The sequence below is a fragment of the Eucyclogobius newberryi genome, unplaced genomic scaffold, assembly GCF_026437365.1.
Source record: "Eucyclogobius newberryi isolate DKJ021-1_F unplaced genomic scaffold, fEucNew1.0.hap1 SCAF_7, whole genome shotgun sequence".
Taxonomy (NCBI): domain Eukaryota; kingdom Metazoa; phylum Chordata; class Actinopteri; order Gobiiformes; family Gobiidae; genus Eucyclogobius; species Eucyclogobius newberryi.
Genome location: NW_027316389.1, coordinates 38,135,284 through 38,152,056, shown reverse-complemented (window position 1 = coordinate 38,152,056; position 16,773 = coordinate 38,135,284). Strand labels below are relative to the sequence as shown.

At 36.2% G+C, this 16,773-nt stretch overlaps 1 protein-coding gene across 2 annotated transcripts in view; it reads left to right on the top strand.

Annotated features, from left to right (window-relative positions):
- The window catches only part of rgma (repulsive guidance molecule BMP co-receptor a), a 129,528-nt gene that overhangs the window by 30,662 nt on the left and 82,093 nt on the right, over positions 1–16,773 (top strand). Inside the window, exon 2 of one of the 2 annotated variants that reach the window (XM_072435811.1) lies at positions 1,464–1,600. In XM_072435811.1, coding sequence (XP_072291912.1) covers positions 1,464–1,600 — 137 coding nt within the window. The remainder of the gene's footprint in view (positions 1–1,463; positions 1,601–16,773) is intronic. The other variant, XM_072435812.1, reaches the window with a different exon arrangement.

The following is a 16,773-nucleotide window of genomic DNA, read 5'->3' as shown; positions in this document are numbered from 1 at the left end:
TTTTTGAGATACCTTTTACGGTCCGTGTGCGGCGCAGCCGCAAAGTTGGACAACTTATTTTGGGATATTGCAGATCTAAAAATTGCTCCCATTTGATCAAAACAAGTCCGATTAGGACCAAATTTGAATCAGTTGTTAAACTTTCTAGTTTGGACCAGTTTATGATGACAAAATTGAAATGGGCGCGATAGCGCCCCCTACAGAGTGACCTTTAAATTAACATTGAAGGTCAAAAATTAGTTTTACCAAAATGTTCTAAACTTTACCCAAAATTCTATTTTGCCGTCCCGATCAAAACAGCCAATCAGACAAATGCCTAAATTTTTACGGCGTAGTCGTAGCGATGACACAAACCTCCCATGTTATCCCTATGGGAAAACCGCTAAATCTCTTGAATATCCACATTTTTATGTTTTACACTTTGACGAACTCCTCCTAGTGCGTTTTGCCCACCAACCTCAAAATCGGTGTACGTCCTCTAGACAAGTGGGGCATCTAAAGTTATCCAAATTTTAAGGATAACATTTACGGTCTCTGTGCGACGGAGCCGCAAACGTTTCCCAGAATTCTGACTATTTGGCCTTCAGAGTGGCCTATAAACAATATAGCTTTTCTAAATGACATGATATTTTGAACAAAATTCTAATTTGCCATCCTGATCATAAAGGTATGAGAGCCAAAGTCATATTTTGTACGGCGTAACCGTAGCGATGACAGAAACATCCCATGTTATCCTTATGGGAAAATCGCAGAATTGCTCAAATCACCACATTTTTACGCTTCACACTTTAATGAACTCCTCCTAGGGCGATTGCCCGATCAAGTTCATATTTGGGGAATATCATATACATAAGCGGGGCATCAAAACTTATCCATATTTTGATTCTAAGTGCTACAGTCTCTGTGTGGCGGACCCGCAAATATGTCACAAATGGGAAGAACGCTAAATCTATGAAATGTTCACATTTACGCTTCACACTTTAACAAACTCCTCCGTGGGCAATAGCCCGATCAAGCTTTACTTTGGGAAATATCATCTACACAAACGGGGCATCAAAAGTTATCCATATTCATATTCTAAGTGCTACGGTCTCTGTGCGGCGGCGCAGCAAATTTGACTGACACTTGTGTTGATTTGCACTGGATTGGCCATGTCCAATGTGTCGCCGTCTGTCAAGTTCTTTTTTAATTCAACACACAATAAGGGCGCCATCTTTATCAAGTCGAAAGCGCAGAGTCGGAAGGATGGCGGCCCGCGAGGGCCGTTGGATGCCGCTTGCGGCTTTAATGAGTCTCTCTTGCTCTCGGACACTCGACACAGTGACTGTCTTTTCTTTCGCTGGCTACTTCTGCCAAACTTCCGCCAAGCATGGAAAACCTCTACTAAAAACAGCGATGAATGAGCGGACGGTACCTTGGACATGTCGCGGTCGCTTGGTCTAATGTGTACCTTCTGTGAGCAGGGAGCCTGGAGCCCGCGGAGTGTCTGGAGCAGTGCCCGAAGCCCGAGCTGGATGGACAGGGATGGGCAGGAGAGGGAGACTGTCTGTGCTGGACGTGTGCGGGCTGCTGGTTGTGTTCCTGTCGCTCTGTCCCTCAGGTAAAACTTGTGAATAACTGCTCTTTGTGTTCACTGAAGCAAACTCGTATGGACACAAGCTTCATGTACATTGTGTGTGAGTGTTGTGTGTGTGCGGTGTTCGTGCATTATGTGAGCGTTGTGTGCATTGTGTGTGGGGTGTGGGGTGTGCGTGTATTATGTGAGTGTTCTGTGTGCATTGTGTATGTGTGCGTTGCGAGTGCGTTGTGAGTGTGTGAAACATACCGTAGATCTGAGTGTTGTCTGCATAAATTGGTTTGGACATGTTGGCTGCCCATTAACTGACCTAACGGCAGCATGTGGACATTGAACAGAAGGGGTCCCGACATTCAACGGCTTTGAGCTGACGCACATCTCACCACGGCTGCAAATCTTGGCTTTAAAATTAACTTAATCCCAAAGAGGAAGAACAAGGGATGCGTAAACAAGGAAGACACAAGTCCGTTAACACTACGGGGGCAAAGCAAACAAAGCTGACGGCCCACGGTCCCATTGGAAAACAGCCCGCATCGCAAGCTAGCTAGCTCGCAGGCTTGTGGGCGTAGAAGAAGGAGAAGAAGGAAAGAATACAGAAAGATTTTTGTAGATTATTCCTGAGCTCCTTGATGGCTCAGGAGTTGAGGTCCCTCCCATCACAATCAAAAGAGCACATTGACTGGGCAAACCAAGACCAGCAGCTGATTAACCACGAGGCGTGATAATGAGGTTTCTTAACAATCGTGTGAAGGAACGTGTCTTGAAGGCTGCAAGGGTTAAAGGAGACGTCCAGTACAAAGGCAAGCGCGTCTTCTTTACTCCAGATATTCCATACGAGGTTCGTCAACATCGGTAAAAGTTCCGCCACATCTGTGAGGAGCTCAGGAGGAGAAAACTGAGACATGGGTTCTCTTTCACTATGACTCTTTTGGTAACTTTTGAAGGTAAAAAACATGAAGGGATACAAAACACAGAGAACTCACATGCCCCACCAGCGTGGGGCATGTGAGTTCAGGTTGTGGTCACAAGGTTAATTTGAAGGGACTGATGACATCAGGTTTTTCTTGGTTTTGGGTTCGATGTCTGTTTCCAGCATGAACCCTTTGGTATTCTTTTTACCCTTTTTTACCCTTCCTATGGTTCTTGTGTAAATTTGTTGTTTTCAACCAGAGAGATAAAAAATATTCTGAGCTATCTTCAGTTAGATCAATACAATCAACTCAATGGCATCAGGAGTATTACAAGTGTGACCCCAGAATATATGTCCATCCATCCATCCATCCATCCATCTTCTTCCGCTTTATCCGGGGCCTGGTCGCGGGGGCAGCAGTCTGAGCAGGAACTCCCAGACTTCCTTCTCCCCAGACACTTCCTCCAACTCCTCCGGGGGGATCCCGAGGCGTTCCCAGGCCAGCCGAGAGACAGTCTCTCCAGCGTGTCCTGGGTCTTCCCCGGGGCCTCTTCCCGGTGGGACATGCCTGAAACACGTCCCGAGGGAGGCGCCCAGGAGGCATCCGGAACAGATGCCCGAGCCACCTCAGCTGGCTCCTCTCGACGTGGAGGAGCAGTGGCTCTACTCCGAGCTCCCCCCATCCCAGCCGCTTCACACTCGACTGCAAACCGTCCCAGTGCATGTTGCAGGTCCGGGTTTGATGGAGCCATCAGGACATCGTCTGCAAACAGCAGAGATGGAATCCTGTGGTCCCCAAACCGGACAACCTCCAACCCCTGACTGCGCCTAGAAATTCTGTCCATAAAAATTATGAACAGAACCGGTGACAAAGGGCAGCCCTGGCGGAGTCCAACATGCACTGGGAACAGGTCTGACTTACTGCCGGCAATGCGAACACAGCTCCTGCTCCGGTCATACAGGGACCGGACAGCCCTGAGCAAAGGGCCCCGGACCCCGTACTCCCGGAGCACCCCCCAAAGGACACCCCGAGGGACACGGTCGAAAGCCTTCTCCAGATCCACAAAGCACATGTGGACTGGTTGGGCAAACTCCCATGAACCCTCGAGCACCCGATGTAGGGTATAGAGCTGGTCCAGTGTTCCACGACCAGGACGAAAACCACTCTGCTCCTCCTGAATCCGAGGTTCTACTATCGGTCGGATTCTCCTCTCCAGTACCTTGGAATAGACCTTACCCGGGAGGCTGAGGAGTGTGATCCCTCTGTAGTTGGAACACACCCTCCGGTCCCCCTTCTTGAACAGAGGGACCACCACCCCGGTCTGCCAGTCCAGAGGCATGGTCCCAGACCGCCACACGATGTTGCAGAGACGTGTCAACCAAGACAGTCCTACAACATCCAGATACTTTAGGTACTCAGGGCGGATCTCATCCACCCCTGGAGCCCTGCCACCGAGGAGTTTGTGAACAACCTCAGTGACTTCAGCTTGGGTGATGGATGAGCCAGCCTCCGAGTCCCCGGTCTCTACTTCCTCTTCGGAAGACATGACTGAGGGATTAAGGAGGTCCTCAAAGTATTCCTTCCACCGTCCGATGACATCCCCAGTCGAGGTCAACAGGGCTCCACCCGCACCGTAAACGGTGTTGGTGAGGCACTGCTTCCCCCTCCTGAGGCGCCGGACGGTTTTCCAATTTCTTTGGGGCCGACCGATAGTCCTCCTCCATGGCCTCCCCGAACTCCTCCCAGGCCCGGGTTTTTGCCTCTGCGACAGCACGAGCCGCGGCTCGCTTGGCCTGCCTATACCTGTCGATGACCTCAGGAGACCTACAAGCCAAAGTGGCCTCCTTCTTCAGTCTGACGGCATCCCTTACTTCCGGTGTCCGCCACCGGGTTCGGGGGTTGCCGCCACGACAGGCACCGGAGACCTTGCGACCACAGCTCCGAGCAGCCGCATCAAAAATGGAGGCGGAGAACTTGGTCCACTCGGACTCAATGTCCCCAACCTCCCCCGGGACATGGGAGAAGCTCCCCCGGAGGTGCGAGTTGAATACACTACTGACAGAGCTCTCCACAAGACGTTCCCAACAGACCCTCACAATGCGTTTGCGTTTGCCAAGTCTGTCCGGCTTCCTCCTCCGCCAGCGGATCCAACTCACCATCAGGTGGTGATCGGTTGACAACTCTGCCCCTCTCTTCACCCGAGTGTCCAAGACACGCGGCCGGAGGTCTAGGTCTAGGTCTAGGTCTAGGTCTAGGACACCCTAGACCTCCGGCCTAGGGTGTCCTGGTGCCATGTGCACTGATGGACGCCCTTGTGCTTGAACATGGTGTTTGTTATGGACAATCCGTGGCTAGCACAGAAGTCCAATAACTGAACACCGCTCGGGTTCAGATCGGGGAAGCCGTTCTTCCCGATCACCCCTCTCCAGGTGTCACTGTCATTGCCCACGTGGGCGTTGAAGTCCCCCAGTAGAAAGAGTCCCCGGTCGGTGCACTGTCCAGTACCCCTCCCAAGGACTCCAAGAAGGCCGGGTACTCTGCACTGCTGTTTGGCCCGTAGGCCGCCACAACAGTGAGAAACCTGTCCCCCACCCGAAGGCGGAGGGACGCGACCCTCTCGTTCACTGGGGTAAACTCCAACACGTGGCGGCTGAGCTGAGGGGCTATAAGCAAGCCCACACCAGCCCGCCACCTCTCCCCGCGGGCAACAACAGAGAAGTGGAGCATCCAGCCCCTCTCGAGGAGATGGGTTCCAGAGCCCAAACTGTGCGTGGAGGTGAGGCCGACTATATCAATATCGCTCAACCTCCCGCACAAGCTCAGGTTCTTTCCCCCCAGCGAGGTGACATTCCATGTCCCCAGAGTTAGTCTCTGTGTCTGGAGATCTGGTCACCGAGGCCCCCAGATCTCTCTGCACCGGCCCCGTATGGATCCTCCTGCGGGTGGTGGGCCCACGGGAGGGCAGCCCCACGTCGATCTTTCGGGCTATGCCCGGCCGGGCCCCGTGGGGTAAGACCCGGCCACCAGGCGCTCGCCATCAAGCACCCATCCCAGGCCTGGCTCCAGGATGGGGCCCTGGTGACGCCGATTCGGGCGACGTAAACGGCCTTGTTCTTATAAAGGGCTTCTGAACCGATCTTTGTCTGACCCATCACCTAGGACCTGTTTGGCTTGGGAGACCCTACCAGGGGCTTGAAGCCCCCGACAACATAGCTCCCGGGATCATTCGGGCACTCAAACCCCTCCACCACGTTAAGGTGTCGGTTCAAGGAGAGGCAGAATATATGTGACCCCCAGAAATCTGATGTTTCCAGGCCAACAAGCTCAGAATCCTGTTTTCTTGTGAACGGCGTGATGCTGCTGTCACTGCATCTTTCTACTTAAAAGAACATTACGCTTGTGTAATTAAAAAACGCACTCAAGCTTTCAAATGAAAAATAAAACGTATCTGTCCGGTAGAAATTTAAAGACCTGTTTTTGCACCCTTCGTCAGCTTCAGTGCCATCACAGGAAAGAATCTCCCAGAATCCCTTTAGTTGAGTGTCTGCGCGATGTCACGCAGGCACTATATGTTCTAGTGTTTTTTATTATTATTATATTTTCCAGTTTTTTCCTGACCTTTGGTGCGTTTCAACTCCTTAACGCTTTCATCGATCTCAACAAGTGATACATCATTATGATCGTGTTCACTGTGTCATTATTGCTATTACTTTTGACATTTGTACTACTTGCACTTTTTGCAGTATTTGTAAAAGTATACTATTTTAACCCTTTCCAGTCCAAAACCTTTGGCACGTTTCAACTCCTTAACGCTTTCACCGATTTAAACAAGTGATACCTCATTACGATCGCTTTCACAGTCTTACGTGTGCTATTACTTTTGACATTTGTACTACTTGTACTTTTTGCAGTATTTGCAAAAGTATCAGTATTTTGACACTTTTCCACCTTCGGTAAGTTTCAACTCCTTCACACTTTCACCGATTTCAACAAGTGATACCTCATTACGATCGCTTTCACAGTCTTACGTGTGCTATTACTTTTGACATTTGTACTACTTGTACTTTTTACAGTATTTACAAAAGTACTTTAACCCATTGTAATAAATGTGGCATTGAACACAATTCATGTTTTCAACAAATATTAACCCTTCCACACTTCCAAACACTTTCAACACATTCAGAATTCAACACATTAGTATTTAAACACATGTAGTACTTGTACACACATGTAGTACTTTTACACACATGCAGTACTTTTACACAAAAAAGTACTTTTACATTAAAAAAAATACTTTTACACCAAAAATACTTTTAACACAAAAAATACTTTTAACACAAAAAGTACTTTTAACACAAAAAATACTTTTAACACAAAAAATACTTTTAACACAAAAAATACTTTTAACACAAAAAATACTTTTAACACAAAAAGTACTTTTAACACAAAAAAAACTTTTAACACAAAAAATACCTTTAACACAATTAAACAACTTCAAACAACTTCACACTTCAACAAATTTGTACTTACACACATGTACACTTTCAGCAAGAATGCAGACACTCAAGCAATGGCTTCAGCCATTGCAAAATCTAGTTATATTTTCCATTCGGCGCGTTTCAACTCCTTAACGCTTTAACCGATTTCAACAAGTTATACCTTATTACGATCGCTTTCGCAGTATTACGTGTGCTATTACTTTTGACATTGGTACTACTTGTACTTTTTGCAGTATTTGCAAAAGTATAATATTTAACCCTTTCCAGTCAAAACCTTTGGCGCGTTTCAACTCCTTAACGCTTTCACCGATTTCAACAAGTGATACCTCATTACGATCGCTTTCACTGTCTTACGTGTGCTATTACTTTTGACATTTGTACTACCTGTACTTTTTACAGTATTTACAAAAGTACTTTAACCCATTGTAATAAATGTGGCATTGAACACAATTCATGTTTTCAACAAATATTAACCCTTCCACACTTCCAAACACTTTCAACACATTCAGAATTCAACACATTAGTATTTAAACACATGTAGTACTTGTACACACATGTAGTACTTTAGTACTGTAGTATTTAAAAATGCTTTTAACACAAAAAGTACTTTTAACACAAAAAGTACTTTTAACACAAAAAATACTTTTAACACAAAAAATACTTTTAACACAAAAAGTACTTTTAACACAAAAAATACTTTTAACACAAAAAATACTTTTAACACAAAAAGTACTTTTAACACAAAAAATACTTTTAACACAAAAAGTACTTTTAACACAAAAAATACTTTTAACACAAAAAGTACTTTTACACAAAAAAGTACTTTTACAAAAAAGCACTTTTAACACAAAAAATACTTTTAACACAAAAAATACTTTTAACACAAAAAATACTTTTAACACAAAAAGTACTTTTAACACAAAAAATACTTTTAACACAAAAAATACTTTTAACACAAAAAATACTTTTAACACAAAAAATACTTTTAACACAAATACTTTTAACACAAAAAGTACTTTTGACACAAAAAGTACTTTTAACACAAAAACTACTTTTAACACAAAAAGTACTTTTAACACAAAAAAAACTTTTAACACAAAAAATACCTTTAACACAATTAAACAACTTCAAACAACTTCACACTTCAACAAATTTGTACTTACACACATGTACACTTTCAGCAAGAATGCAGACACTCAAGTTATATTTTCCATTCGGCGCGTTTCAACTCCTTAACGCTTTAACCGATTTCAACAAGTTATACCTTATTACGATCGCTTTCGCAGTATTACGTGTGCTATTACTTTTGACATTGGTACTACTTGTACTTTTTGCAGTATTTGCAAAAGTATAATATTTAACCCTTTCCAGTCAAAACCTTTGGCACGTTTCAACTCCTTGACGCTTTCACCGATTTCAACAAGTGATACCTCATTACGATCGCTTTCACAGTCTTACGTGTGCTATTACTTTTGACATTTGTACTACCTGTACTTTTTACAGTATTTACAAAAGTACTTTAACCCATTGTAATAAATGTGGCATTGAACACAATTCATGTTTTCAACAAATATTAACCCTTCCACACTTCCAAACACTTTCAACACATTCAGAATTCAACACATTAGTATTTAAACACATGTAGTACTTGTACACACATGTAGTACTTTAGTACTGTAGTATTTAAAAATGCTTTTAACACAAAAAGTACTTTTAACACAAAAAGTACTTTTAACACAAAAAGTACTTTTACACAAAAAGTACTTTTACAAAAAAGCACTTTTAACACAAAAAATACTTTTAACACAAAAAATACTTTTAACACAAAAAATACTTTTAACACAAAAAGTACTTTTAACACAAAAAATACTTTTAACACAAAAAATACTTTTAACACAAAAAATACTTTTAACACAAAAAATACTTTTAACACAAATACTTTTAACAGAAAAAGTACTTTTAACACAAAAAGTACTTTTAACACAAAAAATACTTTTAACACAAAAAATACTTTTAACACAAAAAATACCTTTAACACAATTAAACAACTTCAAACAACTTCACACTTCAACAAATTTGTACTTACACACATGTACACTTTCAGCAAGAATGCAGACACTCAAGTTATATTTTCCATTCGGCGCGTTTCAACTCCTTAACGCTTTAACCGATTTCAACAAGTTATACCTTATTACGATCGCTTTCGCAGTATTACGTGTGCTATTACTTTTGACATTGGTACTACTTGTACTTTTTGCAGTATTTGCAAAAGTATAATATTTAACCCTTTCCAGTCAAAACCTTTGGCGCGTTTCAACTCCTTAACGCTTTCACCGATTTCAACAAGTGATACCTCATTACGATCGCTTTCACTGTCTTACGTGTGCTATTACTTTTGACATTTGTACTACCTGTACTTTTTACAGTATTTACAAAAGTACTTTAACCCATTGTAATAAATGTGGCATTGAACACAATTCATGTTTTCAACAAATATTAACCCTTCCACACTTCCAAACACTTTCAACACATTCAGAATTCAACACATTAGTATTTAAACACATGTAGTACTTGTACACACATGTAGTACTTTAGTACTGTAGTATTTAAAAATGCTTTTAACACAAAAAGTACTTTTAACACAAAAAGTACTTTTAACACAAAAAATACTTTTAACACAAAAAATACTTTTAACACAAAAAGTACTTTTAACACAAAAAATACTTTTAACACAAAAAATACTTTTAACACAAAAAGTACTTTTAACACAAAAAATACTTTTAACACAAAAAGTACTTTTAACACAAAAAATACTTTTAACACAAAAAGTACTTTTACACAAAAAAGTACTTTTACAAAAAAGCACTTTTAACACAAAAAATACTTTTAACACAAAAAATACTTTTAACACAAAAAATACTTTTAACACAAAAAGTACTTTTAACACAAAAAATACTTTTAACACAAAAAATACTTTTAACACAAAAAATACTTTTAACACAAAAAATACTTTTAACACAAATACTTTTAACACAAAAAGTACTTTTGACACAAAAAGTACTTTTAACACAAAAACTACTTTTAACACAAAAAGTACTTTTAACACAAAAAAAACTTTTAACACAAAAAATACCTTTAACACAATTAAACAACTTCAAACAACTTCACACTTCAACAAATTTGTACTTACACACATGTACACTTTCAGCAAGAATGCAGACACTCAAGTTATATTTTCCATTCGGCGCGTTTCAACTCCTTAACGCTTTAACCGATTTCAACAAGTTATACCTTATTACGATCGCTTTCGCAGTATTACGTGTGCTATTACTTTTGACATTGGTACTACTTGTACTTTTTGCAGTATTTGCAAAAGTATAATATTTAACCCTTTCCAGTCAAAACCTTTGGCACGTTTCAACTCCTTGACGCTTTCACCGATTTCAACAAGTGATACCTCATTACGATCGCTTTCACAGTCTTACGTGTGCTATTACTTTTGACATTTGTACTACCTGTACTTTTTACAGTATTTACAAAAGTACTTTAACCCATTGTAATAAATGTGGCATTGAACACAATTCATGTTTTCAACAAATATTAACCCTTCCACACTTCCAAACACTTTCAACACATTCAGAATTCAACACATTAGTATTTAAACACATGTAGTACTTGTACACACATGTAGTACTTTAGTACTGTAGTATTTAAAAATGCTTTTAACACAAAAAGTACTTTTAACACAAAAAGTACTTTTAACACAAAAAGTACTTTTACACAAAAAAGTACTTTTACAAAAAAGCACTTTTAACACAAAAAATACTTTTAACACAAAAAATACTTTTAACACAAAAAATACTTTTAACACAAAAAGTACTTTTAACACAAAAAATACTTTTAACACAAAAAATACTTTTAACACAAAAAATACTTTTAACACAAATACTTTTAACAGAAAAAGTACTTTTAACACAAAAAGTACTTTTAACACAAAAAATACTTTTAACACAAAAAATACTTTTAACACAAAAAATACCTTTAACACAATTAAACAACTTCAAACAACTTCACACTTCAACAAATTTGTACTTACACACATGTACACTTTCAGCAAGAATGCAGACACTCAAGTTATATTTTCCATTCGGCGCGTTTCAACTCCTTAACGCTTTAACCGATTTCAACAAGTTATACCTTATTACGATCGCTTTCGCAGTATTACGTGTGCTATTACTTTTGACATTGGTACTACTTGTACTTTTTGCAGTATTTGCAAAAGTATAATATTTAACCCTTTCCAGTCAAAACCTTTGGCGCGTTTCAACTCCTTGACGCTTTCACCGATTTCAACAAGTGATACCTCATTACGATCGCTTTCACAGTCTTACGTGTGCTATTACTTTTGACATTTGTACTACCTGTACTTTTTACAGTATTTACAAAAGTACTTTAACCCATTGTAATAAATGTGGCATTGAACACAATTCATGTTTTCAACAAATACTAACCCTTCCACACTTCCAAACACTTTCAACACATTCAGAATTCAACACATTAGTATTTAAACACATGTAGTACTTGTACACACATGTAGTACTTGTACACACATGCAGTACTTTTACAAAAAAAGTACTTTTACATAAAAAAAATACTTTTTACACCAAAAATACTTTTAACACAAAAAGTACTTTTAACACAAAAAATACTTTTAACACAAAAAATACTTTTACAAAAAAAGCACTTTTAACACAAAAAGTACTTTTAACACAAAAAATACTTTTAACACAAAAAATACTTTTAACACAAAAAATACTTTTAACACAAAAAATACTTTTAACACAAAAAGTACTTTTAACACAAAAATTACTTTTAACACAAAAAATACTTTTAACACAAAAAATACTTTTAACACAAAAAAAACTTTTAACAGAAAAAGTACTTTTAACACAAAAAGTACTTTTAACACAAAAAATACTTTTAACACAAAAAATACTTTTAACACAAAAAGTACTTTTAACACAAAAAAAACTTAACACAAAAAATACTTTTAACAGAAAAAGTACTTTTAACACAAAAAATACTTTTAACACAAAAAATACTTTTAACACAAAAAATACTTTTAACACAAAAAATACTTTTAACACAAAAAATACTTTTAACACAAAAAATACTTTTAACACAAAAAGTACTTTTAACACAAAAAATACTTTTAACACAAAAAGTACTTTTAACACATAAAGTACTTTTAACACAAAAAATACTTTTAACACAAAAAATACTTTTAACACAAAAAGTACTTTTAACACAAAAAGTACTTTTAACACAAAAAGTACTTTTAACACAAAAAGTACTTTTAACACAAAAAATACTTTTAACACAAAAAATACTTAACACAAAAAATACTTTTAACACAAAAAAAAACTTTTAACACAAAAAATACTTTTAACACAAAAAATACTTTTAACACAAAAAATACTTTTAACACAAAAAATACTTTTAACAGAAAAAGTACTTTTAACACAAAAAGTACTTTTAACACAAAAAATACTTTTAACACAAAAACTACTTTTAACACAAAAAGTACTTTTAACACAAAAAATACCTTTAACACAATTAAACAACTTCAAACAACTTCACACTTCAACAAATTTGTACTTACACACATGTACACTTTCAGCAAGAATGCAGACACTCAAGTTATATTTTCCATTCGGCGCGTTTCAACTCCTTAACGCTTTAACCGATTTCAACAAGTTATACCTTATTACGATCGCTTTCGCAGTATTACGTGTGCTATTACTTTTGACATTGGTACTACTTGTACTTTTTGCAGTATTTGCAAAAGTATAATATTTAACCCTTTCCAGTCAAAACCTTTGGCACGTTTCAACTCCTTGACGCTTTCACCGATTTCAACAAGTGATACCTCATTACGATCGCTTTCACAGTCTTACGTGTGCTATTACTTTTGACATTTGTACTACCTGTACTTTTTACAGTATTTACAAAAGTACTTTAACCCATTGTAATAAATGTGGCATTGAACACAATTCATGTTTTCAACAAATATTAACCCTTCCACACTTCCAAACACTTTCAACACATTCAGAATTCAACACATTAGTATTTAAACACATGTAGTACTTGTACACACATGTAGTACTTTAGTACTGTAGTATTTAAAAATGCTTTTAACACAAAAAGTACTTTTAACACAAAAAGTACTTTTAACACAAAAAATACTTTTAACACAAAAAATACTTTTAACACAAAAAGTACTTTTAACACAAAAAATACTTTTAACACAAAAAATACTTTTAACACAAAAAATACTTTTAACACAAAAAGTACTTTTAACACAAAAAATACTTTTAACACAAAAAGTACTTTTAACACAAAAAATACTTTTAACACAAAAAGTACTTTTACACAAAAAAGTACTTTTACAAAAAAGCACTTTTAACACAAAAAATACTTTTAACACAAAAAATACTTTTAACACAAAAAATTCTTTTAACACAAAAAGTACTTTTAACACAAAAAATACTTTTAACACAAAAAATACTTTTAACACAAAAAATACTTTTAACACAAATACTTTTAACACAAAAAGTACTTTTGACACAAAAAGTACTTTTAACACAAAAACTACTTTTAACACAAAAAGTACTTTTTAACACAAAAAAAACTTTTAACACAAAAAATACCTTTAACACAATTAAACAACTTCAAACAACTTCACACTTCAACAAATTTGTACTTACACACATGTACACTTTCAGCAAGAATGCAGACACTCAAGTTATATTTTCCATTCGGCGCGTTTCAACTCCTTAACGCTTTAACCGATTTCAACAAGTTATACCTTATTACGATCGCTTTCGCAGTATTACGTGTGCTATTACTTTTGACATTGGTACTACTTGTACTTTTTGCAGTATTTGCAAAAGTATAATATTTAACCCTTTCCAGTCAAAACCTTTGGCACGTTTCAACTCCTTGACGCTTTCACCGATTTCAACAAGTGATACCTCATTACGATCGCTTTCACAGTCTTACGTGTGCTATTACTTTTGACATTTGTACTACCTGTACTTTTTACAGTATTTACAAAAGTACTTTAACCCATTGTAATAAATGTGGCATTGAACACAATTCATGTTTTCAACAAATATTAACCCTTCCACACTTCCAAACACTTTCAACACATTCAGAATTCAACACATTAGTATTTAAACACATGTAGTACTTGTACACACATGTAGTACTTTAGTACTGTAGTATTTAAAAATGCTTTTAACACAAAAAGTACTTTTAACACAAAAAGTACTTTTAACACAAAAAATACTTTTAACACAAAAAATACTTTTAACACAAAAAATACTTTTAACACAAAAAGTACTTTTAACACAAAAAGTACTTTTAACACAAAAAATACTTTTAACACAAAAAGTACTTTTAACACAAAAAAGTACTTTTACAAAAAAGCACTTTTAACACAAAAAATACTTTTAACACAAAAAATACTTTTAACACAAAAAATACTTTTAACACAAAAAGTACTTTTAACACAAAAAATACTTTTAACACAAAAAATACTTTTAACACAAAAAATACTTTTAACACAAAAAATACTTTTAACACAAATACTTTTAACAGAAAAAGTACTTTTAACACAAAAAGTACTTTTAACACAAAAAATACTTTTAACACAAAAAATACTTTTAACACAAAAAATACTTTTAACACAAAAAATACTTAACACAAAAAATACTTTTAACACAAAAAAAACTTAACACAAAAAATACTTTTAACACAAAAAATACTTTTAACACAAAAAATACTTTTAACACAAAAAACACTTTTAACACAAAAAATACTTTTAACAGAAAAAGTACTTTTAACACAAAAAGTACTTTTAACACAAAAAATACTTTTAACACAAAAAATACTTTTAACACAAAAAGTACTTTTAACACAAAAAAAACTTTTAACACAAAAAATACCTTTAACACAATTAAACAACGTCAAACAACTTCACACTTCAACAAATTTGTACTTACACACATGTACACTTTCAGCAAGAATGCAGACACTCAAGCAATGGCTTCAGCCATTGCAAAATCTAGTTATATTTTCCATTCGGCGCGTTTCAACTCCTTAACGCTTTAACCGATTTCAACAAGTTATACCTTATTACGATCGCTTTCGCAGTATTACGTGTGCTATTACTTTTGACATTGGTACTACTTGTACTTTTTGCAGTATTTGCAAAAGTATAATATTTAACCCTTTCCAGTCAAAACCTTTGGCGCGTTTCAACTCCTTAACGCTTTCACCGATTTCAACAAGTGATACCTCATTACGATCGCTTTCACTGTCTCATTACTGCTATTACTTTTGACATTTGTAATACTTGTACTTTTTGCAGTATTTACAAAAGTATAAGTATTTTGACACTTCTCCACCTTCGGTAAGTTTCAACTCCTTGACGCTTTCACCGATTTCAACAAGTGATACCTCATTACGATCGCTTTCACAGTCTTACGTGTGCTATTACTTTTGACATTTGTACTACCTGTACTTTTTACAGTATTTACAAAAGTACTTTAACCCATTGTAATAAATGTGGCATTGAACACAATTCATGTTTTCAACAAATATTAACCCTTCCACACTTCCAAACACTTTCAACACATTCAGAATTCAACACATTAGTATTTAAACACATGTAGTACTTGTACACACATGTAGTACTTTAGTATTTAAAAATGCTTTTAACACAAAAAGTACTTTTAACACAAAAAGTACTTTTAACACAAAAAATACTTTTAACACAAAAAATACTTTTAACACAAAAAATACTTTTAACACAAAAAGTACTTTTAACACAAAAAGTACTTTTAACACAAAAAATACTTTTAACACAAAAAGTACTTTTAACACAAAAAATACTTTTAACACAAAAAGTACTTTTACACAAAAAAGTACTTTTACAAAAAAGCACTTTTAACACAAAAAATACTTTTAACACAAAAATACTTTTAACACAAAAAATACTTTTAACACAAAAAGTACTTTTAACACAAAAAATACTTTTAACACAAAAAATACTTTTAATACTTTTAACACAAAAAATACTTTTAACACAAATACTTTTAACAGAAAAAGTACTTTTAACACAAAAAGTACTTTTAACACAAAAAATACTTTTAACACAAAAAATACTTTTAACACAAAAAATACTTTTAACACAAAAAATACTTAACACAAAAAATACTTTTAACACAAAAAAAACTTAACACAAAAAATACTTTTAACACAAAAAATACTTTTAACACAAAAAATACTTTTAACACAAAAAACACTTTTAACACAAAAAATACTTTTAACAGAAAAAGTACTTTTAACACAAAAAGTACTTTTAACACAAAAAATACTTTTAACACAAAAAATACTTTTAACACAAAAAGTACTTTTAACACAAAAAAAACTTTTAACACAAAAAATACCTTTAACACAATTAAACAACGTCAAACAACTTCACACTTCAACAAATTTGTACTTACACACATGTACACTTTCAGCAAGAATGCAGACACTCAAGCAATGGCTTCAGCCATTGCAAAATCTAGTTATATTTTCCATTCGGCGCGTTTCAACTCCTTAACGCTTTAACCGATTTCAACAAGTTATACCTTATTACGATCGCTTTCGCAGTATTACGTGTGCTATTACTTTTGACATTGGTACTACTTGTACTTTTTGCAGTATTTGCAAAAGT